Source organism: Haliotis asinina, chromosome 12 (genome assembly GCF_037392515.1).
Source record: "Haliotis asinina isolate JCU_RB_2024 chromosome 12, JCU_Hal_asi_v2, whole genome shotgun sequence".
In the NCBI taxonomy this organism is placed as follows: domain Eukaryota; kingdom Metazoa; phylum Mollusca; class Gastropoda; order Lepetellida; family Haliotidae; genus Haliotis; species Haliotis asinina.
The window spans coordinates 57813044-57832577 of NC_090291.1; the positions used below are offsets into that span (position 1 = coordinate 57813044).

The 19534-nt window shown below is 37.1% G+C and overlaps 1 protein-coding gene across 1 annotated transcript in view; it reads right to left on the minus strand.

The window, feature by feature from the left end:
• Nucleotides 1–1628: 1628 nt before the first annotated feature.
• Nucleotides 1629–19534, minus strand: part of LOC137257590 (uncharacterized) — a 36107-nt gene continuing 18201 nt past the window's right edge. The window contains exons 19-29 of the mRNA XM_067794908.1: nucleotides 19124–19190; nucleotides 18556–18599; nucleotides 16592–16658; nucleotides 16024–16067; nucleotides 15729–15749; nucleotides 14060–14126; nucleotides 3656–3743; nucleotides 3091–3214; nucleotides 2826–2893; nucleotides 2398–2592; nucleotides 1629–1772 (exon numbers count right to left, since the gene is read on the minus strand). Of these exons, the coding sequence (XP_067651009.1) occupies nucleotides 1638–1772; nucleotides 2398–2592; nucleotides 2826–2893; nucleotides 3091–3214; nucleotides 3656–3743; nucleotides 14060–14126; nucleotides 15729–15749; nucleotides 16024–16067; nucleotides 16592–16658; nucleotides 18556–18599; nucleotides 19124–19190 (920 nt within the window). The 3' untranslated portion in view covers nucleotides 1629–1637. The remainder of the gene's footprint in view (nucleotides 1773–2397; nucleotides 2593–2825; nucleotides 2894–3090; nucleotides 3215–3655; nucleotides 3744–14059; nucleotides 14127–15728; nucleotides 15750–16023; nucleotides 16068–16591; nucleotides 16659–18555; nucleotides 18600–19123; nucleotides 19191–19534) is intronic.

The following is a 19534-nucleotide window of genomic DNA, read 5'->3' on the forward strand; positions in this document are numbered from 1 at the left end:
TATTGTTTGAAATGGGACATGGAGATCAATATCGACAAAACAAAAGTGATTGACTTCAGAAACGGGGGACCATTATCACGATATGAAAAGTGGACTTAATATGAAGAACAAATAGAAGTTGTTAATGCATACAAGTATTTAGGCATCATGATGACCCCTAAGCTTGTATGGACAAGAGCCTGTACCGTTTTATCGCAACAAGCAAACAAAGCCTTATTCCCTTTGAAATGTGTTATTTGCAAGTTTAGTATAGATATTACAGATGCCTTTAAGATGTTCGATGCGAAAATTGTACCGATTTTAATGTATGGTAGCGAAATATGGGGATTCAAGGAAATGAAGCAATTAGAAACTGTTCACCGATCATTTTGTAGATATTTATTAAATGTTAGTAAATCATTTTCAAATATTGCTCTGTATGGCAAATGTGAGAGATATCTATTATACGTGAACTCATATAAGAATTGTAATAGATATTGGTTGAAATTAATCTCCATCCGTCATATAGATATCCTCACCAATCGTACCTTATGATGAAAAAATCCTGTAATAGAAAACGGTCTAATTGGGCAACTAATATAATGCAACTATTATTTACTTACGAGTTTGGCCATGTGTGGATGCAACAAGGGGTAGGGGATATTGATATGTTTTTGAATGCTTTTAAAGAAAGAGTCATTGACTGTGCCAGGCAAGATTGGCATTCTGAACTATCTGATAAAGCGTCATTACAATTTTATTCCTTAATAAAACATTCACTTTCTCCAAAATTGTACATATACAATGTTAAAAATATTAAATATAGAAAAGCGCATCTCTTATTTAGATGCTGTCTTAATTGATTAGGCATACAGCGTATTAGAAAAGACTTAAGCGATTATCAAGATAATGATTTGATGTGCTCTCTTTGAAAAGTTACCGAAGATGAATGTCATAACATATATCATTGTCCTTTGTACAAAAACATTCGTAAGGATGTTCCACACATTTCCACTCATAGCAAAAATACTGATAATTTAAAATCATTATTGATTTCTACCGATTGTGACCACTTGTTTAAGTTGTGAAAATATCTATATAATGTGTTTCGCATAAGAGGAGAATATCTTTGACTATGAGAATATGTTAGCAATTAATGTATAAAACATGTAACGATGTATTATGGGTCATATGGCCTTGAAAACAATAAAGTGAACTGAATTGAATATTTTCTACATTCTAAGTACATATATGTTATGAGCAGTCTTAAAATTAGGTTGCTCAGTCGGGGATTCTATTTCTTTCTATACATTTTATAGTTTTACAATATGTCGTTTTGTCACTGTGTAACGAAGGAAAACTCTTGTTGTGTCTGAGTGGATATTAATTTAAACCACAATGATAATCACAAAAAAGCTTCATATATATTCTTTACCCAGTATACAGGTTCTTAAAAAAATATTGCAATACGTATTGTTTGAAAGTGTATTGTGATATACCAGTATGCGGGTAAAACCGTGGTAGGAGGGAGTAAATGGTCTTGGAGCGTCACTCTTCATCTGTGTATGTTGCCGCCCTATACTTCCCTTGATTCTGTATTCATGTTTAATAAAAAGGCAATGTTTCATTGTGGGGTTTTATTTGATATCCCTTGACATTCATTGACCCGTCAGTTTTGCAGCTACATTCTTGATCTGGGTGAAGACAGATCCGAGTTGAGTCTGGAATGGCTGGAAGAACTTGACGGCCTCAGCAGCGACCTGTGCAGTGGCTTGTCCAGCGTGGGTCAGGAACTGACAGACACCGAGAGTTAGAGCGTGTAAGAGTGTACACCCACATAATACTTAGCACCAAGTGTATCAACATTTTGAAAGATAGTAAGCTTATATTTGAACATTATCCATGGCAGATGTGTGATGTTGAACTGCGATGTGATACAGTACGTGTCATATCTGTGTACATGGTGTGAACGGAGGTATAATATAGGTCATGTCTGTGTATGTGATGTTGAATTAATATTTGATATTGTATATCATGACTGTGTATATACATGCGATGTTGAATTTAGATGCCCCAGTATACAGGTGTCTCTGCACACCAGCTGGGCGATACTTAACATTGCTTCATGAAATACGGCGTACGTTTACATGAAAGATCCCTGTTTGTCGATGCATGCATTCTCTTGGCAAGGTATGGACATGGTGAAAAATGCTTTTCTCTGGTGGAGGCCGAGCGGTGGAGTATGTTTACAAAAGGCGAAGTATACTAACAATCTGTGTGTCCGTGTGCATAGGCATTACAAGCCACTGAATGCAGTAATTCGATGGCACCTAGTCTCCGGGCAACCACCAAGTTTGGATGAATCTATACATTTCCGTCTATGAGGACCATTCAGTTCAATGTTGATAAACAACTTACTGTCTGGGCAAGAGCCTTCAAGTTACCCAGTGCAGGACTCAGAGATTGCACAGCAGTTGACTCGATGTTTGCGATGAATGTTTTAAGATCCCCAAACGCGGTCCCAGACAGGAGACCAAGAACGTCACTCAGAGAGTCCTTCAATCCGTTGATAATACCGCCTATAAGATAACGACGGCTGTGCTTGGAGAAGAGCTGAAACATAAATAACTGAATGTGTAATATGAGATGAATATCCCCAGTGCGATGTCAATACTGCATCTGGAAGCTGCATCTCATGTTTTACTATGTTCTCTATCATGAAACGTAAAACCCAATGAGAGTGATTTAGAATAAACACTGCTTTATGTGTAAATACGAATATGAATACATATAACGGCTTTGTGTGAAATCCCACTAAGGCTGCATTGGAATCATATGATATATACCTTTGAAACAGCGTTGGGGACAATATTCTTGATCAATGAATCAATGTCAATGTCAAATGTGCCTTTGTCTGAAACAATCAAGAAAACGAGAGTTGTGACATCTTCTTATGTTTTTTGTAAAGGCTATTTATCTGAGTAACGTCATGCTTGAAAATGCAGCATATGTGAGCCTCATTGAAACATTGACACATATATGACATATAATCTAGTTATAAGTTCGCATTTACATCATTAAAGCAAGATTCGTGTATGCCTATGCACCCACCCATCACTGACTTGACATCCGCCTCCAGGGAAGACAGCACCATCTGGGCCAGAGCTTTGACATTCTGGCCACTGGTCACACTCTGGGCAGCTGTCTTCAGATTGCTCTCAAGGTTCGTGGCGATCTTAACACGGACATATGAGACCTTAATTGCATTTCTAGAATGTTGTCGTGTAATGGTTATACTGACAAAGTAAAAGTAGTCTTTCCGCAAACTGAACTGCCTCAAAATCCAGTAACAATGTTTCTGTCTTTGTTTAACCCAGCATGACTTTGGGCTGTACATCCATATCAGCATATGGACTGTTTACTTATTACCTATATGAACATTTGTCCATCCCACTAATTACCCTTCGAAATTGCACACTGGACGCCAAGTAGGCCTGTGATTAAAGGAGATCTTTATAAGATTGATGGATGATATATGACGCACAATTTGTAAATCTGAGCTCTGGATACAAGATGCCTGAGCTGCTGGAATAGTGCAGAGTATTGGAGAATAGCTAACTCCTGAAAAGATAAACCGATGCCTCATAGTGTTTTGGATGTTAATGCTGCTACTCACCTTCTCTGCCCCCTCCACCGACTCCTTCAGCTTGTCCACCACACTCAGCATCTCATCCTTCACGTGCCCCAGAAGTCCAGCCTCCACACTGTCAACAAACATGAACAACACTCTCACACCGGACATGTCATCGACACCAACGGACTTGAGTACAAGTGCTACTCTATAACTCCTTCCACTATAAATACGAAGAATCAGAGTCCACTCTTGCAATAGAACAAAAACACCTTTTGAGATTGCGACCAGAATCAATCGTTTATTCCGGCTTCATAACTCACATGTCACGCTTGCCAACACCAGACAGAAGAGAGGGCAATGCAGTCTGAATCACTGTTGGTGCCAGTACTGGAAATAATGGCAAGTATTTATAAACCACACACAATAGATTTCGTCTTACTCGGGCTCTTAACTGTGCATTTAGGACACTGGGTAATTGTACTACGGGTATCTCCCGATCGGCAGACACACATTTGACAGACAGTCGATTGACAGACTCTGGAGTAGAAATTCAATTAGGGTAACACCTACCTGTAGAATGGAACAGTCCACTACGTAGTGAATAGATTAGGCTGAGTCTTAAACAGGTTCGTTACCGAGAAGTTTCATTGTTTGTAAAAATAGAACTTTCTGTTGAGTAAGCGATAATCTTTATTCTCTTCTCACAGTTGCCTTTACCATCAATTACTATCGAATATAAAACAGGTTTCCTGAATGGTAGACAATGGACATTCAAAAAAGTAATGAAAACTTTCCTCACATCGATATCCATGGCCACACTGACCTGAGGCGTCATTTGTAATATCTATTTTAAATAGATCATCATTAAATGTACTCATCATGTCTCTTAATCTTGTCTGCAAAAAGTTTAACTTTCTCATTTCATATGAATAATGTGCAAGTGCACAGGTTTCTTTCACGTGGATATTAGATTTAAATGATGCAATTTCTAATAATTAAGGGAACATTATTCCACATTTTAGCTGCTGATGGAATAAAAGATGACGTTGAATAACTCGGTCTTGTACGTGGTTGGCTAAAATTATTGGTCTTTCTTAACTGCAACCTTGTCCGGTTGCCTACGACACGTTGAAGCAAATCCTGAAGAAAAAACACGTGTAAGAACTTTAATCTGTGAAATGCTCCAATCATTTTAGATGCCTGTTTGACATCATTTTTTCAGTTTGATGCCACCAACACCCGTTAGAGAAGAAGGTTAAACCCAATGTTTATCAAACTCAACTTTTTTAACCCCGCAGCAATCAAAATCCAAATACATGTCTTTTCGACCATCTTTCGAATTAGATATTAGACGTAAACATTTGAGTTTTTCCTGCGTTTTTATTTGGACTATTCCTTCGTAATGTGTAAGCAATAGACAGTAGCTAATCTGTTCAGTGAACCGTAAATGTTGTTGTTATAAGGCGTCTGCAAAATACGTGTGTGCCTAATGAGAAGACACCGATACTACAATTCCATGAAGGTTCTTTTTAATTGAAACATGTACACTATATATGAGGCAGACAGCATACATATGTACATATATATGTACATGTAACACGAACAGGTACATTAGCGCTCAATAAAACTGTCGTTGCAGGCTTCCATCTGTTCCATTATTTAACCTTTGTTCTCTTATTACTTTTGTTGCTCTTATGTGTAGACATATATGCGTTCTGTCTTACACCATTCTTTCCCCTGATTAAAGAGTATATTTATACATTGCAACGTTTTGTCCCTCACAATAAATAGGTTGACATCCATAAGAAACCCCGTCTGTATGCTCCTAAGTGTTAATTTTGATTAGACTGTAAGTGTGTGTATGAGGACACAATGCAGTTACATTGCAATTTCACAAACGTTCTCCATATCTCCTATATCCCACTGGTTGCTACCCTTGAAACAGTTCGCTTAGAATTATTCACAACATAATAGATGTAGTATTCTCACCCTCAACCTCGTGAAGAATGCCTGTAAATTGAAACAAAGTATTAACCTTCAGCAAAATCATCTGTACAGAGTTAGGTAGTGTGGCATATACCATGTCTGTTTGAATGGGTTCCTCGGATTAGTATGGATAATTCCAAGAAACACACACGGACGTGAAACTATAAAGAATATAGATAATCAGGATGTATATCTAGCATGTATTTATTTAAGATATATTTCGGCAAGTTCCTGTGATGATTACTGAAGACCCATACTCTTAGTTTACGTTAATGAGAACTCAATTGCTTTTGGGTACCTTGGCCGACTTTCTTCAGCTCATCCAGAAAGTTTCTGCGGTCACTGGAATTAGGAGAAATAGATATGTAAGTTGTATCAGTTTTGTGTGAATTATACATTGCCTAGGTTAGACGAAAAAACACTAAATATATCCGACCTAGTAAAGAGTGTAATGAATTTATCTTCTAAGGTTGTAACACCTTTGAAGCTTTGGTGAGTAAAAATCCACCCTGGAATGAATTGTTCCTCTAGCATCAACATATTTGAAGAGAAGGAAACGTTTGAGCCATACCCATGTCACTGATTAACTGGGCTCTCTAGAGTGTTCAAAAATGTACCTGTTGTGACAATGTGTTTATTTCCATCCGGTAATAATAACTATACCATTCTCTCTGTTGAGTTAACACATTGAATCGCTTGCATATGTAACTCAATAGCGTTTTCTTTGAAGGGGCCACACTTGACCATCAATGTACCAGATCAACATTTAAAAAAGAATCCATAGGATGCAAATGTGCACTCCTGCAATAGAATGAAAAAAACATTTTGCGATTGCGACCAGAATCAAGCCTATATTCATCACTCACATGTCACGCTTGCCAACACCAGACAGAAGAGAGGGCAATGCAGTCTGAATCACTGTTGGTGCCAGTACTGGAAATAATGGCAAATACTTATAAACCACACAAAATAGATTTCGTCTTACTCGGGCTCTTAACTGTGCATTTAAGGACACTGGGTAATTGTACTACGGGTATCTCCCGATCGGCAGACACACATTTGACAGACAGTCGATTGACAGACTCTGGAGTAGAAAATCAGTTAGGGTAACACCTACCTGTAGAATGGAACAGTCCACTACGTAGTGAATAGATTAGGCTGAGTCTTAAACAGGTTCGTTACCGAGAAGTTTCATTGTTTGTAAAAATAGAACTTTCTGTTCAGTAAGCGATAATCTTTATTCTCTTCTCACAGTTGCCTTTACCATCAATTACTATCGAATATAAAACAGGTTTCCTGAATGGTAGACAATGGACATTCAAAAAAGTAATGAAAACTTTCCTCACATCGATATCCATGGCCACACTGACCTGAGGCGTCATTTGTAATATCTATTTTAAATAGATCATCATTAAATGTACTCATCATGTCTCTTAATCTTGTCTGCAAAAAGTTTAACTTTCTCATTTCATATGAATAATGTGCAAGTGCACAGGTTTCTTTCACGTGGATATTAGATTTAAATGATGCAATTTCTAATAATTAAGGGAACATTATTCCACATTTTAGCTGCTGATGAAATAAAAGATGACGTTGAATAACTCGGTCTTGTACGTGGTTGGCTAAAATTATTGGTCTTTCTTAACTGCAACCTTGTCCGGTTGCCTACGACATGTTGAAGCAAATCCTGAAGAAAAACACGTGTAAGAACTTTAATCTGTGAAATGCTCCAATCATTTTAGATGCCTGTTTGACATCATTTTTTCAGTTTGATGCCACCAACACCCGTTAGAGAAGAAGGTTAAACCCAATGTTTATCAAACTCAACTTTTTTAACCCTGCAGCAATCAAAATCCAAATACATGTCTTTTCGACCATCTTTCGAATTAGATATTAGACGTAAACATTTGAGTTTTTCCTGCGTTTTTATTTGGACTATTCCTTCGTAATGTGTAAGCAATAGACAGTAGCTAATCTGTTCAGTGAACCGTAAATGTTGTTGTTATAAGGCGTCTGCAAAATACGTGTGTGCCTAATGAGAAGACACCGATACTACAATTCCATGAAGGTTCTTTTTAATTGAAACATGTACACTATATATGAGGCAGACAGCATACATATGTACATATATATGTACATGTAACACGAACAGGTACATTAGCGCTCAATAAAACTGTCGTTGCAGGCTTCCATCTGTTCCATTATTTAACCTTTGTTCTCTTATTACATTTGTTGCTCTTATGTGTAGACATATATGCGTTCTGTCTTACACCATTCTTTCCCCTGATTAAAGAGTATATTTATACATTGCAACGTTTTGTCCCTCACAATAAATAGGTTGACATCCATAAGAAACCCCGTCTGTATGCTCCTAAGTGTTAATTTTGATTAGACTGTAAGTGTGTGTATGAGGACACAATGCAGTTACATTGCAATTTCACAAACGTTCTCCATATCTCCTATATCCCACTGGTTGCTACCCTTGAAACAGTTCGCTTAGAATTATTCACAACATAATAGATGTAGTATTCTCACCCTCAACCTCGTGAAGAATGCCTGTAAATTGAAACAAAGTATTAACCTTCAGCAAAATCATCTGTACAGAGTTACTTAGTGTGGCATATACCATGTCTGTTTGAGTGGGTTCCTCGGATTAGTATGGATAATTCCAAGAAACACACACGGACGTGAAACTATAAAGAATATAGATAATCAGGATGTATATCTAGCATGTATTTATTTAAGATATATTTCGGCAAGTTCCTGTGATGATTACTGAAGACCCATACTCTTAGTTTACGTTAATGAGAACTCAATTGCTTTTGGGTACCTTGGCCGACTTTCTTCAGCTCATCCAGAAAGTTTCTGCGGTCACTGGAATTAGGAGAAATAGATATGTAAGTTGTATCAGTTTTGTGTGAATTATACATTGCCTAGGTTAGACGAAAAAACACTAAATATATCCGACCTAGTAAAGAGTGTAATGAATTTATCTTCTAAGGTTGTAACACCTTTGAAGCTTTGGTGAGTAAAAATCCACCCTGGAATGAATTGTTCCTCTAGCATCAACATATTTGAAGAGAAGGAAACGTTTGAGCCATACCCATGTCACTGATTAACTGGGCTCTCTAGAGTGTTCAAAAATGTACCTGTTGTGACAATGTGTTTATTTCCATCCGGTAATAATAACTATACCATTCTCTCTGTTGAGTTAACACATTGAATCGCTTGCATATGTAACTCAATAGCGTTTTCTTTGAAGGGGCCACACTTGACCATCAATGTACCAGATCAACATTTAAAAAAGAATCCATAGGATGCAAATGTGCACTCCTGCAATAGAATGAAAAAAACATTTTGCGATTGCGACCAGAATCAATCCTATATTCATCACTCACATGTCACGCTTGCCAACACCAGACAGAAGAGAGGGCAATGCAGTCTGAATCACTGTTGGTGCCAGTACTGGAAATAATGGCAAATACTTATAAACCACACAAAATAGATTTCGTCTTACTCGGGCTCTTAACTGTGCATTTAAGGACACTGGGTAATTGTACTACGGGTATCTCCCGATCGGCAGACACACATTTGACAGACAGTCGATTGACAGACTCTGGAGTAGAAAATCAGTTAGGGTAACACCTACCTGTAGAATGGAACAGTCCACTACGTAGTGAATAGATTAGGCTGAGTCTTAAACAGGTTCGTTACCGAGAAGTTTCATTGTTTGTAAAAATAGAACTTTCTGTTCAGTAAGCGATAATCTTTATTCTCTTCTCACAGTTGCCTTTACCATCAATTACTATCGAATATAAAACAGGTTTCCTGAATGGTAGACAATGGACATTCAAAAAAGTAATGAAAACTTTCCTCACATCGATATCCATGGCCACACTGACCTGAGGCGTCATTTGTAATATCTATTTTAAATAGATCATCATTAAATGTACTCATCATGTCTCTTAATCTTGTCTGCAAAAAGTTTAACTTTCTCATTTCATATGAATAATGTGCAAGTGCACAGGTTTCTTTCACGTGGATATTAGATTTAAATGATGCAATTTCTAATAATTAAGGGAACATTATTCCACATTTTAGCTGCTGATGGAATAAAAGATGACGTTGAATAACTCGGTCTTGTACGTGGTTGGCTAAAATTATTGGTCTTTCTTAACTGCAACCTTGTCCGGTTGCCTACGACATGTTGAAGCAAATCCTGAAGAAAAACACGTGTAAGAACTTTAATCTGTGAAATGCTCCAATCATTTTAGATGCCTGTTTGACATCATTTTTTCAGTTTGATGCCACCAACACCCGTTAGAGAAGAAGGTTAAACCCAATGTTTATCAAACTCAACTTTTTTAACCCCGCAGCAATCAAAATCCAAATACATGTCTTTTCGACCATCTTTCGAATTAGATATTAGACGTAAACATTTGAGTTTTTCCTGCGTTTTTATTTGGACTATTCCTTCGTAATGTGTAAGCAATAGACAGTAGCTAATCTGTTCAGTGAACCGTAAATGTTGTTGTTATAAGGCGTCTGCAAAATACGTGTGTGCCTAATGAGAAGACACCGATACTACAATTCCATGAAGGTTCTTTTTAATTGAAACATGTACACTATATATGAGGCAGACAGCATACATATGTACATATATATGTACATGTAACACGAACAGGTACATTAGCGCTCAATAAAACTGTCGTTGCAGGCTTCCATCTGATCCATTATTTAACCTTTGTTTTCTTATTACTTTTGTTGCTCTTATGTGTAGACATATATGCGTTCTGTCTTACACCATTCTTTCCCCTGATTAAAGAGTATATTTATACATTGCAACGTTTTGTCCCTCACAATAAATAGGTTGACATCCATAAGAAACCCCGTCTGTATGCTCCTAAGTGTTAATTTTGATTAGACTGTAAGTGTGTGTATGAGGACACAATGCAGTTACATTGCAATTTCACAAACGTTCTCCATATCTCCTATATCCCACTGGTTGCTACCCTTGAAACAGTTCGCTTAGAATTATTCACAACATAATAGATGTAGTATTCTCACCCTCAACCTCGTGAAGAATGCCTGTAAATTGAAACAAAGTATTAACCTTCAGCAAAATCATCTGTACAGAGTTCGGTAGTGTGGCATATACCATGTCTGTTTGAATGGGTTCCTCGGATTAGTATGGATAATTCCAAGAAACACACACGGACGTGAAACTATAAAGAATATAGATAATCAGGATGTATATCTAGCATGTATTTATTTAAGATATATTTCGGCAAGTTCCTGTGATGATTACTGAAGACCCATACTCTTAGTTTACGTTAATGAGAACTCAATTGCTTTTGGGTACCTTGGCCGACTTTCTTCAGCTCATCCAGAAAGTTTCTGCGGTCACTGGAATTAGGAGAAATAGATATGTAAGTTGTATCAGTTTTGTGTGAATTATACATTGCCTAGGTTAGACGAAAAACACTAAATATATCCGACCTAGTAAAGAGTGTAATGAATTTATCTTCTAAGGTTGTAACACCTTTGAAGCTTTGGTGAGTAAAAATCCACCCTGGAATAAATTGTTCCTCTAGCATCAACATATTTGAAGAGAAGGAAACGTTTGAGCCATACCCATGTCACTGATTAACTGGGCTCTCTAGAGTGTTCAAAAATGTACCTGTTGTGACAATGTGTTTATTTCCATCCGGTAATAATAACTATACCATTCTCTCTGTTGAGTTAACACATTGAATCGCTTGCATATGTAACTCAATAGCGTTTTCTTTGAAGGGGCCACACTTGACCATCAATGTACCAGATCAACATTTAAAAAAGAATCCATAGGATGCAAATGTGCACTCCTGCAATAGAATGAAAAAAACATTTTGCGATTGCGACCAGAATCAAGCCTATATTCATCACTCACATGTCACGCTTGCCAACACCAGACAGAAGAGAGGGCAATGCAGTCTGAATCACTGTTGGTGCCAGTACTGGAAATAATGGCAAATACTTATAAACCACACAAAATAGATTTCGTCTTACTCGGGCTCTTAACTGTGCATTTAAGGACACTGGGTAATTGTACTACGGGTATCTCCCGATCGGCAGACACACATTTGACAGACAGTCGATTGACAGACTCTGGAGTAGAAAATCAGTTAGGGTAACACCTACCTGTAGAATGGAACAGTCCACTACGTAGTGAATAGATTAGGCTGAGTCTTAAACAGGTTCGTTACCGAGAAGTTTCATTGTTTGTAAAAATAGAACTTTCTGTTCAGTAAGCGATAATCTTTATTCTCTTCTCACAGTTGCCTTTACCATCAATTACTATCGAATATAAAACAGGTTTCCTGAATGGTAGACAATGGACATTCAAAAAAGTAATGAAAACTTTCCTCACATCGATGTCCATGGCCACACTGACCTGAGGCGTCATTTGTAATATCTATTTTAAATAGATCATCATTAAATGTACTCATCATGTCTCTTAATCTTGTCTGCAAAAAGTTTAACTTTCTCATTTCATATGAATAATGTGCAAGTGCACAGGTTTCTTTCACGTGGATATTAGATTTAAATGATGCAATTTCTAATAATTAAGGGAACATTATTCCACATTTTAGCTGCTGATGAAATAAAAGATGACGTTGAATAACTCGGTCTTGTACGTGGTTGGCTAAAATTATTGGTCTTTCTTAACTGCAACCTTGTCCGGTTGCCTACGACATGTTGAAGCAAATCCTGAAGAAAAACACGTGTAAGAACTTTAATCTGTGAAATGCTCCAATCATTTTAGATGCCTGTTTGACATCATTTTTTCAGTTTGATGCCACCAACACCCGTTAGAGAAGAAGGTTAAACCCAATGTTTATCAAACTCAACTTTTTTAACCCCGCAGCAATCAAAATCCAAATACATGTCTTTTCGACCATCTTTCGAATTAGATATTAGACGTAAACATTTGAGTTTTTCCTGCGTTTTTATTTGGACTATTCCTTCGTAATGTGTAAGCAATAGACAGTAGCTAATCTGTTCAGTGAACCGTAAATGTTGTTGTTATAAGGCGTCTGCAAAATACGTGTGTGCCTAATGAGAAGACACCGATACTACAATTCCATGAAGGTTCTTTTTAATTGAAACATGTACACTATATATGAGGCAGACAGCATACATATGTACATATATATGTACATGTAACACGAACAGGTACATTAGCGCTCAATAAAACTGTCGTTGCAGGCTTCCATCTGATCCATTATTTAACCTTTGTTTTCTTATTACTTTTGTTGCTCTTATGTGTAGACATATATGCGTTCTGTCTTACACCATTCTTTCCCCTGATTAAAGAGTATATTTATACATTGCAACGTTTTGTCCCTCACAATAAATAGGTTGACATCCATAAGAAACCCCGTCTGTATGCTCCTAAGTGTTAATTTTGATTAGACTGTAAGTGTGTGTATGAGGACACAATGCAGTTACATTGCAATTTCACAAACGTTCTCCATATCTCCTATATCCCACTGGTTGCTACCCTTGAAACAGTTCGCTTAGAATTATTCACAACATAATAGATGTAGTATTCTCACCCTCAACCTCGTGAAGAATGCCTGTAAATTGAAACAAAGTATTAACCTTCAGCAAAATCATCTGTACAGAGTTCGGTAGTGTGGCATATACCATGTCTGTTTGAATGGGTTCCTCGGATTAGTATGGATAATTCCAAGAAACACACACGGACGTGAAACTATAAAGAATATAGATAATCAGGATGTATATCTAGCATGTATTTATTTAAGATATATTTCGGCAAGTTCCTGTGATGATTACTGAAGACCCATACTCTTAGTTTACGTTAATGAGAACTCAATTGCTTTTGGGTACCTTGGCCGACTTTCTTCAGCTCATCCAGAAAGTTTCTGCGGTCACTGGAATTAGGAGAAATAGATATGTAAGTTGTATCAGTTTTGTGTGAATTATACATTGCCTAGGTTAGACGAAAAACACTAAATATATCCGACCTAGTAAAGAGTGTAATGAATTTATCTTCTAAGGTTGTAACACCTTTGAAGCTTTGGTGAGTAAAAATCCACCCTGGAATAAATTGTTCCTCTAGCATCAACATATTTGAAGAGAAGGAAACGTTTGAGCCATACCCATGTCACTGATTAACTGGGCTCTCTAGAGTGTTCAAAAATGTACCTGTTGTGACAATGTGTTTATTTCCATCCGGTAATAATAACTATACCATTCTCTCTGTTGAGTTAACACATTGAATCGCTTGCATATGTAACTCAATAGCGTTTTCTTTGAAGGGGCCACACTTGACCATCAATGTACCAGATCAACATTTAAAAAAGAATCCATAGGATGCAAATGTGCACTCCTGCAATAGAATGAAAAAAACATTTTGCGATTGCGACCAGAATCAAGCCTATATTCATCACTCACATGTCACGCTTGCCAACACCAGACAGAAGAGAGGGCAATGCAGTCTGAATCACTGTTGGTGCCAGTACTGGAAATAATGGCAAATACTTATAAACCACACAAAATAGATTTCGTCTTACTCGGGCTCTTAACTGTGCATTTAAGGACACTGGGTAATTGTACTACGGGTATCTCCCGATCGGCAGACACACATTTGACAGACAGTCGATTGACAGACTCTGGAGTAGAAAATCAGTTAGGGTAACACCTACCTGTAGAATGGAACAGTCCACTACGTAGTGAATAGATTAGGCTGAGTCTTAAACAGGTTCGTTACCGAGAAGTTTCATTGTTTGTAAAAATAGAACTTTCTGTTCAGTAAGCGATAATCTTTATTCTCTTCTCACAGTTGCCTTTACCATCAATTACTATCGAATATAAAACAGGTTTCCTGAATGGTAGACAATGGACATTCAAAAAAGTAATGAAAACTTTCCTCACATCGATGTCCATGGCCACACTGACCTGAGGCGTCATTTGTAATATCTATTTTAAATAGATCATCATTAAATGTACTCATCATGTCTCTTAATCTTGTCTGCAAAAAGTTTAACTTTCTCATTTCATATGAATAATGTGCAAGTGCACAGGTTTCTTTCACGTGGATATTAGATTTAAATGATGCAATTTCTAATAATTAAGGGAACATTATTCCACATTTTAGCTGCTGATGAAATAAAAGATGACGTTGAATAACTCGGTCTTGTACGTGGTTGGCTAAAATTATTGGTCTTTCTTAACTGCAACCTTGTCCGGTTGCCTACGACATGTTGAAGCAAATCCTGAAGAAAAACACGTGTAAGAACTTTAATCTGTGAAATGCTCCAATCATTTTAGATGCCTGTTTGACATCATTTTTTCAGTTTGATGCCACCAACACCCGTTAGAGAAGAAGGTTAAACCCAATGTTTATCAAACTCAACTTTTTTAACCCCGCAGCAATCAAAATCCAAATACATGTCTTTTCGACCATCTTTCGAATTAGATATTAGACGTAAACATTTGAGTTTTTCCTGCGTTTTTATTTGGACTATTCCTTCGTAATGTGTAAGCAATAGACAGTAGCTAATCTGTTCAGTGAACCGTAAATGTTGTTGTTATAAGGCGTCTGCAAAATACGTGTGTGCCTAATGAGAAGACACCGATACTACAATTCCATGAAGGTTCTTTTTAATTGAAACATGTACACTATATATGAGGCAGACAGCATACATATGTACATATATATGTACATGTAACACGAACAGGTACATTAGCGCTCAATAAAACTGTCGTTGCAGGCTTCCATCTGATCCATTATTTAACCTTTGTTTTCTTATTACTTTTGTTGCTCTTATGTGTAGACATATATGCGTTCTGTCTTACACCATTCTTTCCCCTGATTAAAGAGTATATTTATACATTGCAACGTTTTGTCCCTCACAATAAATAGGTTGACATCCATAAGAAACCCCGTCTGTATGCTCCTAAGTGTTAATTTTGATTAGACTGTAAGTGTGTGTATGAGGACACAATGCAGTTACATTGCAATTTCACAAACGTTCTCCATATCTCCTATATCCCACTGGTTGCTACCCTTGAAACAGTTCGCTTAGAATTATTCACAACATAATAGATGTAGTATTCTCACCCTCAACCTCGTGAAGAATGCCTGTAAATTGAAACAAAGTATTAACCTTCAGCAAAATCATCTGTACAGAGTTCGGTAGTGTGGCATATACCATGTCTGTTTGAATGGGTTCCTCGGATTAGTATGGATAATTCCAAGAAACACACACGGACGTGAAACTATAAAGAATATAGATAATCAGGATGTATATCTAGCATGTATTTATTTAAGATATATTTCGGCAAGTTCCTGTGATGATTACTGAAGACCCATACTCTTAGTTTACGTTAATGAGAACTCAATTGCTTTTGGGTACCTTGGCCGACTTTCTTCAGCTCATCCAGAAAGTTTCTGCGGTCACTGGAATTAGGAGAAATAGATATGTAAGTTGTATCAGTTTTGTGTGAATTATACATTGCCTAGGTTAGACGAAGAAACACTAAATATATCCGACCTAGTAAAGAGTGTAATGAATTTATCTTCTAAGGTTGTAACACCTTTGAAGCTTTGGTGAGTAAAAATCCACCCTGGAATAAATTGTTCCTCTAGCATCAACATATTTGAAGAGAAGGAAACGTTTGAGCCATACCCATGTCACTGATTAACTGGGCTCTCTAGAGTGTTCAAAAATGTACCTGTTGTGACAATGTGTTTATTTCCATCCGGTAATAATAACTATACCATTCTCTCTGTTGAGTTAACACATTGAATCGCTTGCATATGTAACTCAATAGCGTTTTCTTTGAAGGGGCCACACTTGACCATCAATGTACCAGATCAACATTTAAAAAAGAATCCATAGGATGCAAATGTGCACTCCTGCAATAGAATGAAAAAAACATTTTGCGATTGCGACCAGAATCAAGCCTATATTCATCACTCACATGTCACGCTTGCCAACACCAGACAGAAGAGAGGGCAATGCAGTCTGAATCACTGTTGGTGCCAGTACTGGAAATAATGGCAAATACTTATAAACCACACAAAATAGATTTCGTCTTACTCGGGCTCTTAACTGTGCATTTAAGGACACTGGGTAATTGTACTACGGGTATCTCCCGATCGGCAGACACACATTTGACAGACAGTCGATTGACAGACTCTGGAGTAGAAAATCAGTTAGGGTAACACCTACCTGTAGAATGGAACAGTGCACTACGTAGTGAATAGATTAGGCTGAGTCTTAAACAGGTTCGTTACCGAGAAGTTTCATTGTTTGTAAAAATAGAACTTTCTGTTCAGTAAGCGATAATCTTTATTCTCTTCTCACAGTTGCCTTTACCATCAATTACTATCGAATATAAAACAGGTTTCCTGAATGGTAGACAATGGACATTCAAAAAAGTAATGAAAACTTTCCTCACATCGATGTCCATGGCCACACTGACCTGAGGCGTCATTTGTAATATCTATTTTAAATAGATCATCATTAAATGTACTCATCATGTCTCTTAATCTTGTCTGCAAAAAGTTTAACTTTCTCATTTCATATGAATAATGTGCAAGTGCACAGGTTTCTTTCACGTGGATATTAGATTTAAATGATGCAATTTCTAATAATTAAGGGAACATTATTCCACATTTTAGCTGCTGATGAAATAAAAGATGACGTTGAATAACTCGGTCTTGTACGTGGTTGGCTAAAATTATTGGTCTTTCTTAACTGCAACCTTGTCCGGTTGCCTACGACATGTTGAAGCAAATCCTGAAGAAAAACACGTGTAAGAACTTTAATCTGTGAAATGCTCCAATCATTTTAGATGCCTGTTTGACATCATTTTTTCAGTTTGATGCCACCAACACCCGTTAGAGAAGAAGGTTAAACCCAATGTTTATCAAACTCAACTTTTTTAACCCCGCAGCAATCAAAATCCAAATACATGTCTTTTCGACCATCTTTCGAATTAGATATTAGACGTAAACATTTGAGTTTTTCCTGCGTTTTTATTTGGACTATTCCTTCGTAATGTGTAAGCAATAGACAGTAGCTAATCTGTTCAGTGAACCGTAAATGTTGTTGTTATAAGGCGTCTGCAAAATACGTGTGTGCCTAATGAGAAGACACCGATACTACAATTCCATGAAGGTTCTTTTTAATTGAAACATGTACACTATATATGAGGCAGACAGCATACATATGTACATATATATGTACATGTAACACGAACAGGTACATTAGCGCTCAATAAAACTGTCGTTGCAGGCTTCCATCTGATCCATTATTTAACCTTTGTTTTCTTATTACTTTTGTTGCTCTTATGTGTAGACATATATGCGTTCTGTCTTACACCATTCTTTCCCCTGATTAAAGAGTATATTTATACATTGCAACGTTTTGTCCCTCACAATAAATAGGTTGACATCCATAAGAAACCCCGTCTGTATGCTCCTAAGTGTTAATTTTGATTAGACTGTAAGTGTGTGTATGAGGACACAATGCAGTTACATTGCAATTTCACAAACGTTCTCCATATCTCCTATATCCCACTGGTTGCTACCCTTGAAACAGTTCGCTTAGAATTATTCACAACATAATAGATGTAGTATTCTCACCCTCAACCTCGTGAAGAATGCCTGTAAATTGAAACAAAGTATTAACCTTCAGCAAAATCATCTGTACAGAGTTCGGTAGTGTGGCATATACCATGTCTGTTTGAATGGGTTCCTCGGATTAGTATGGATAATTCCAAGAAACACACACGGACGTGAAACTATAAAGAATATAGATAATCAGGATGTATATCTAGCATGTATTTATTTAAGATATATTTCGGCAAGTTCCTGTGATGATTACTGAAGACCCATACTCTTAGTTTACGTTAATGAGAACTCAATTGCTTTTGGGTACCTTGGCCGACTTTCTTCAGCTCATCCAGAAAGTTTCTGCGGTCACTGGAATTAGGAGAAATAGATATGTAAGTTGTATCAGTTTTGTGTGAATTATACATTGCCTAGGTTAGACGAAAAAACACTAAATATATCCGACCTAGTAAAGAGTGTAATGAATTTATCTTCTAAGGTTGTAACACCTTTGAAGCTTTGGTGAGTAAAAATCCACCCTGGAATGAATTGTTCCTCTAGCATCAACATATTTGTAGAGAAGGAAACGTTTGAGCCATACCCATGTCACTGATTAACTGGGCTCTCTAGAGTGTTCAAAAATGTACCTGTTGTGACAATGTGTTTATTTCCATCCGGTAATAATAACTATACCATTCTCTCTGTTGAGTTAACACATTGAATCGCTTGCATATGTAACTCAATAGCGTTTTCTTTGAAGGGGCCACACTTGACCATCAATGTACCAGATCAACATTTAAAAAAGAATCCATAGGATGCAAATGTGCACTCCTGCAATAGAATGAAAAAAACATTTTGCGATTGCGACCAGAATCAATCCTATATTCATCACTCACATGTCACGCTTGCCAACACCAGACAGAAGAGAGGGCAATGCAGTCTGAATCACTGTTGGTGCCAGTACTGGAAATAATGGCAAATACTTATAAACCACACAAAATAGATTTCGTCTTACTCGGGCTCTTAACTGTGCATTTAAGGACACTGGGTAATTGTACTACGGGTATCTCCCGATCGGCAGACACACATTTGACAGACAGTCGATTGACAGACTCTGGAGTAGAAAATCAGTTAGGGTAACACCTACCTGTAGAATGGAACAGTCCACTACGTAGTGAATAGATTAGGCTGAGTCTTAAACAGGTTCGTTACCGAGAAGTTTCATTGTTTGTAAAAATAGAACTTTCTGTTCAGTAAGCGATAATCTTTATTCTCTTCTCACAGTTGCCTTTACCATCAATTACTAT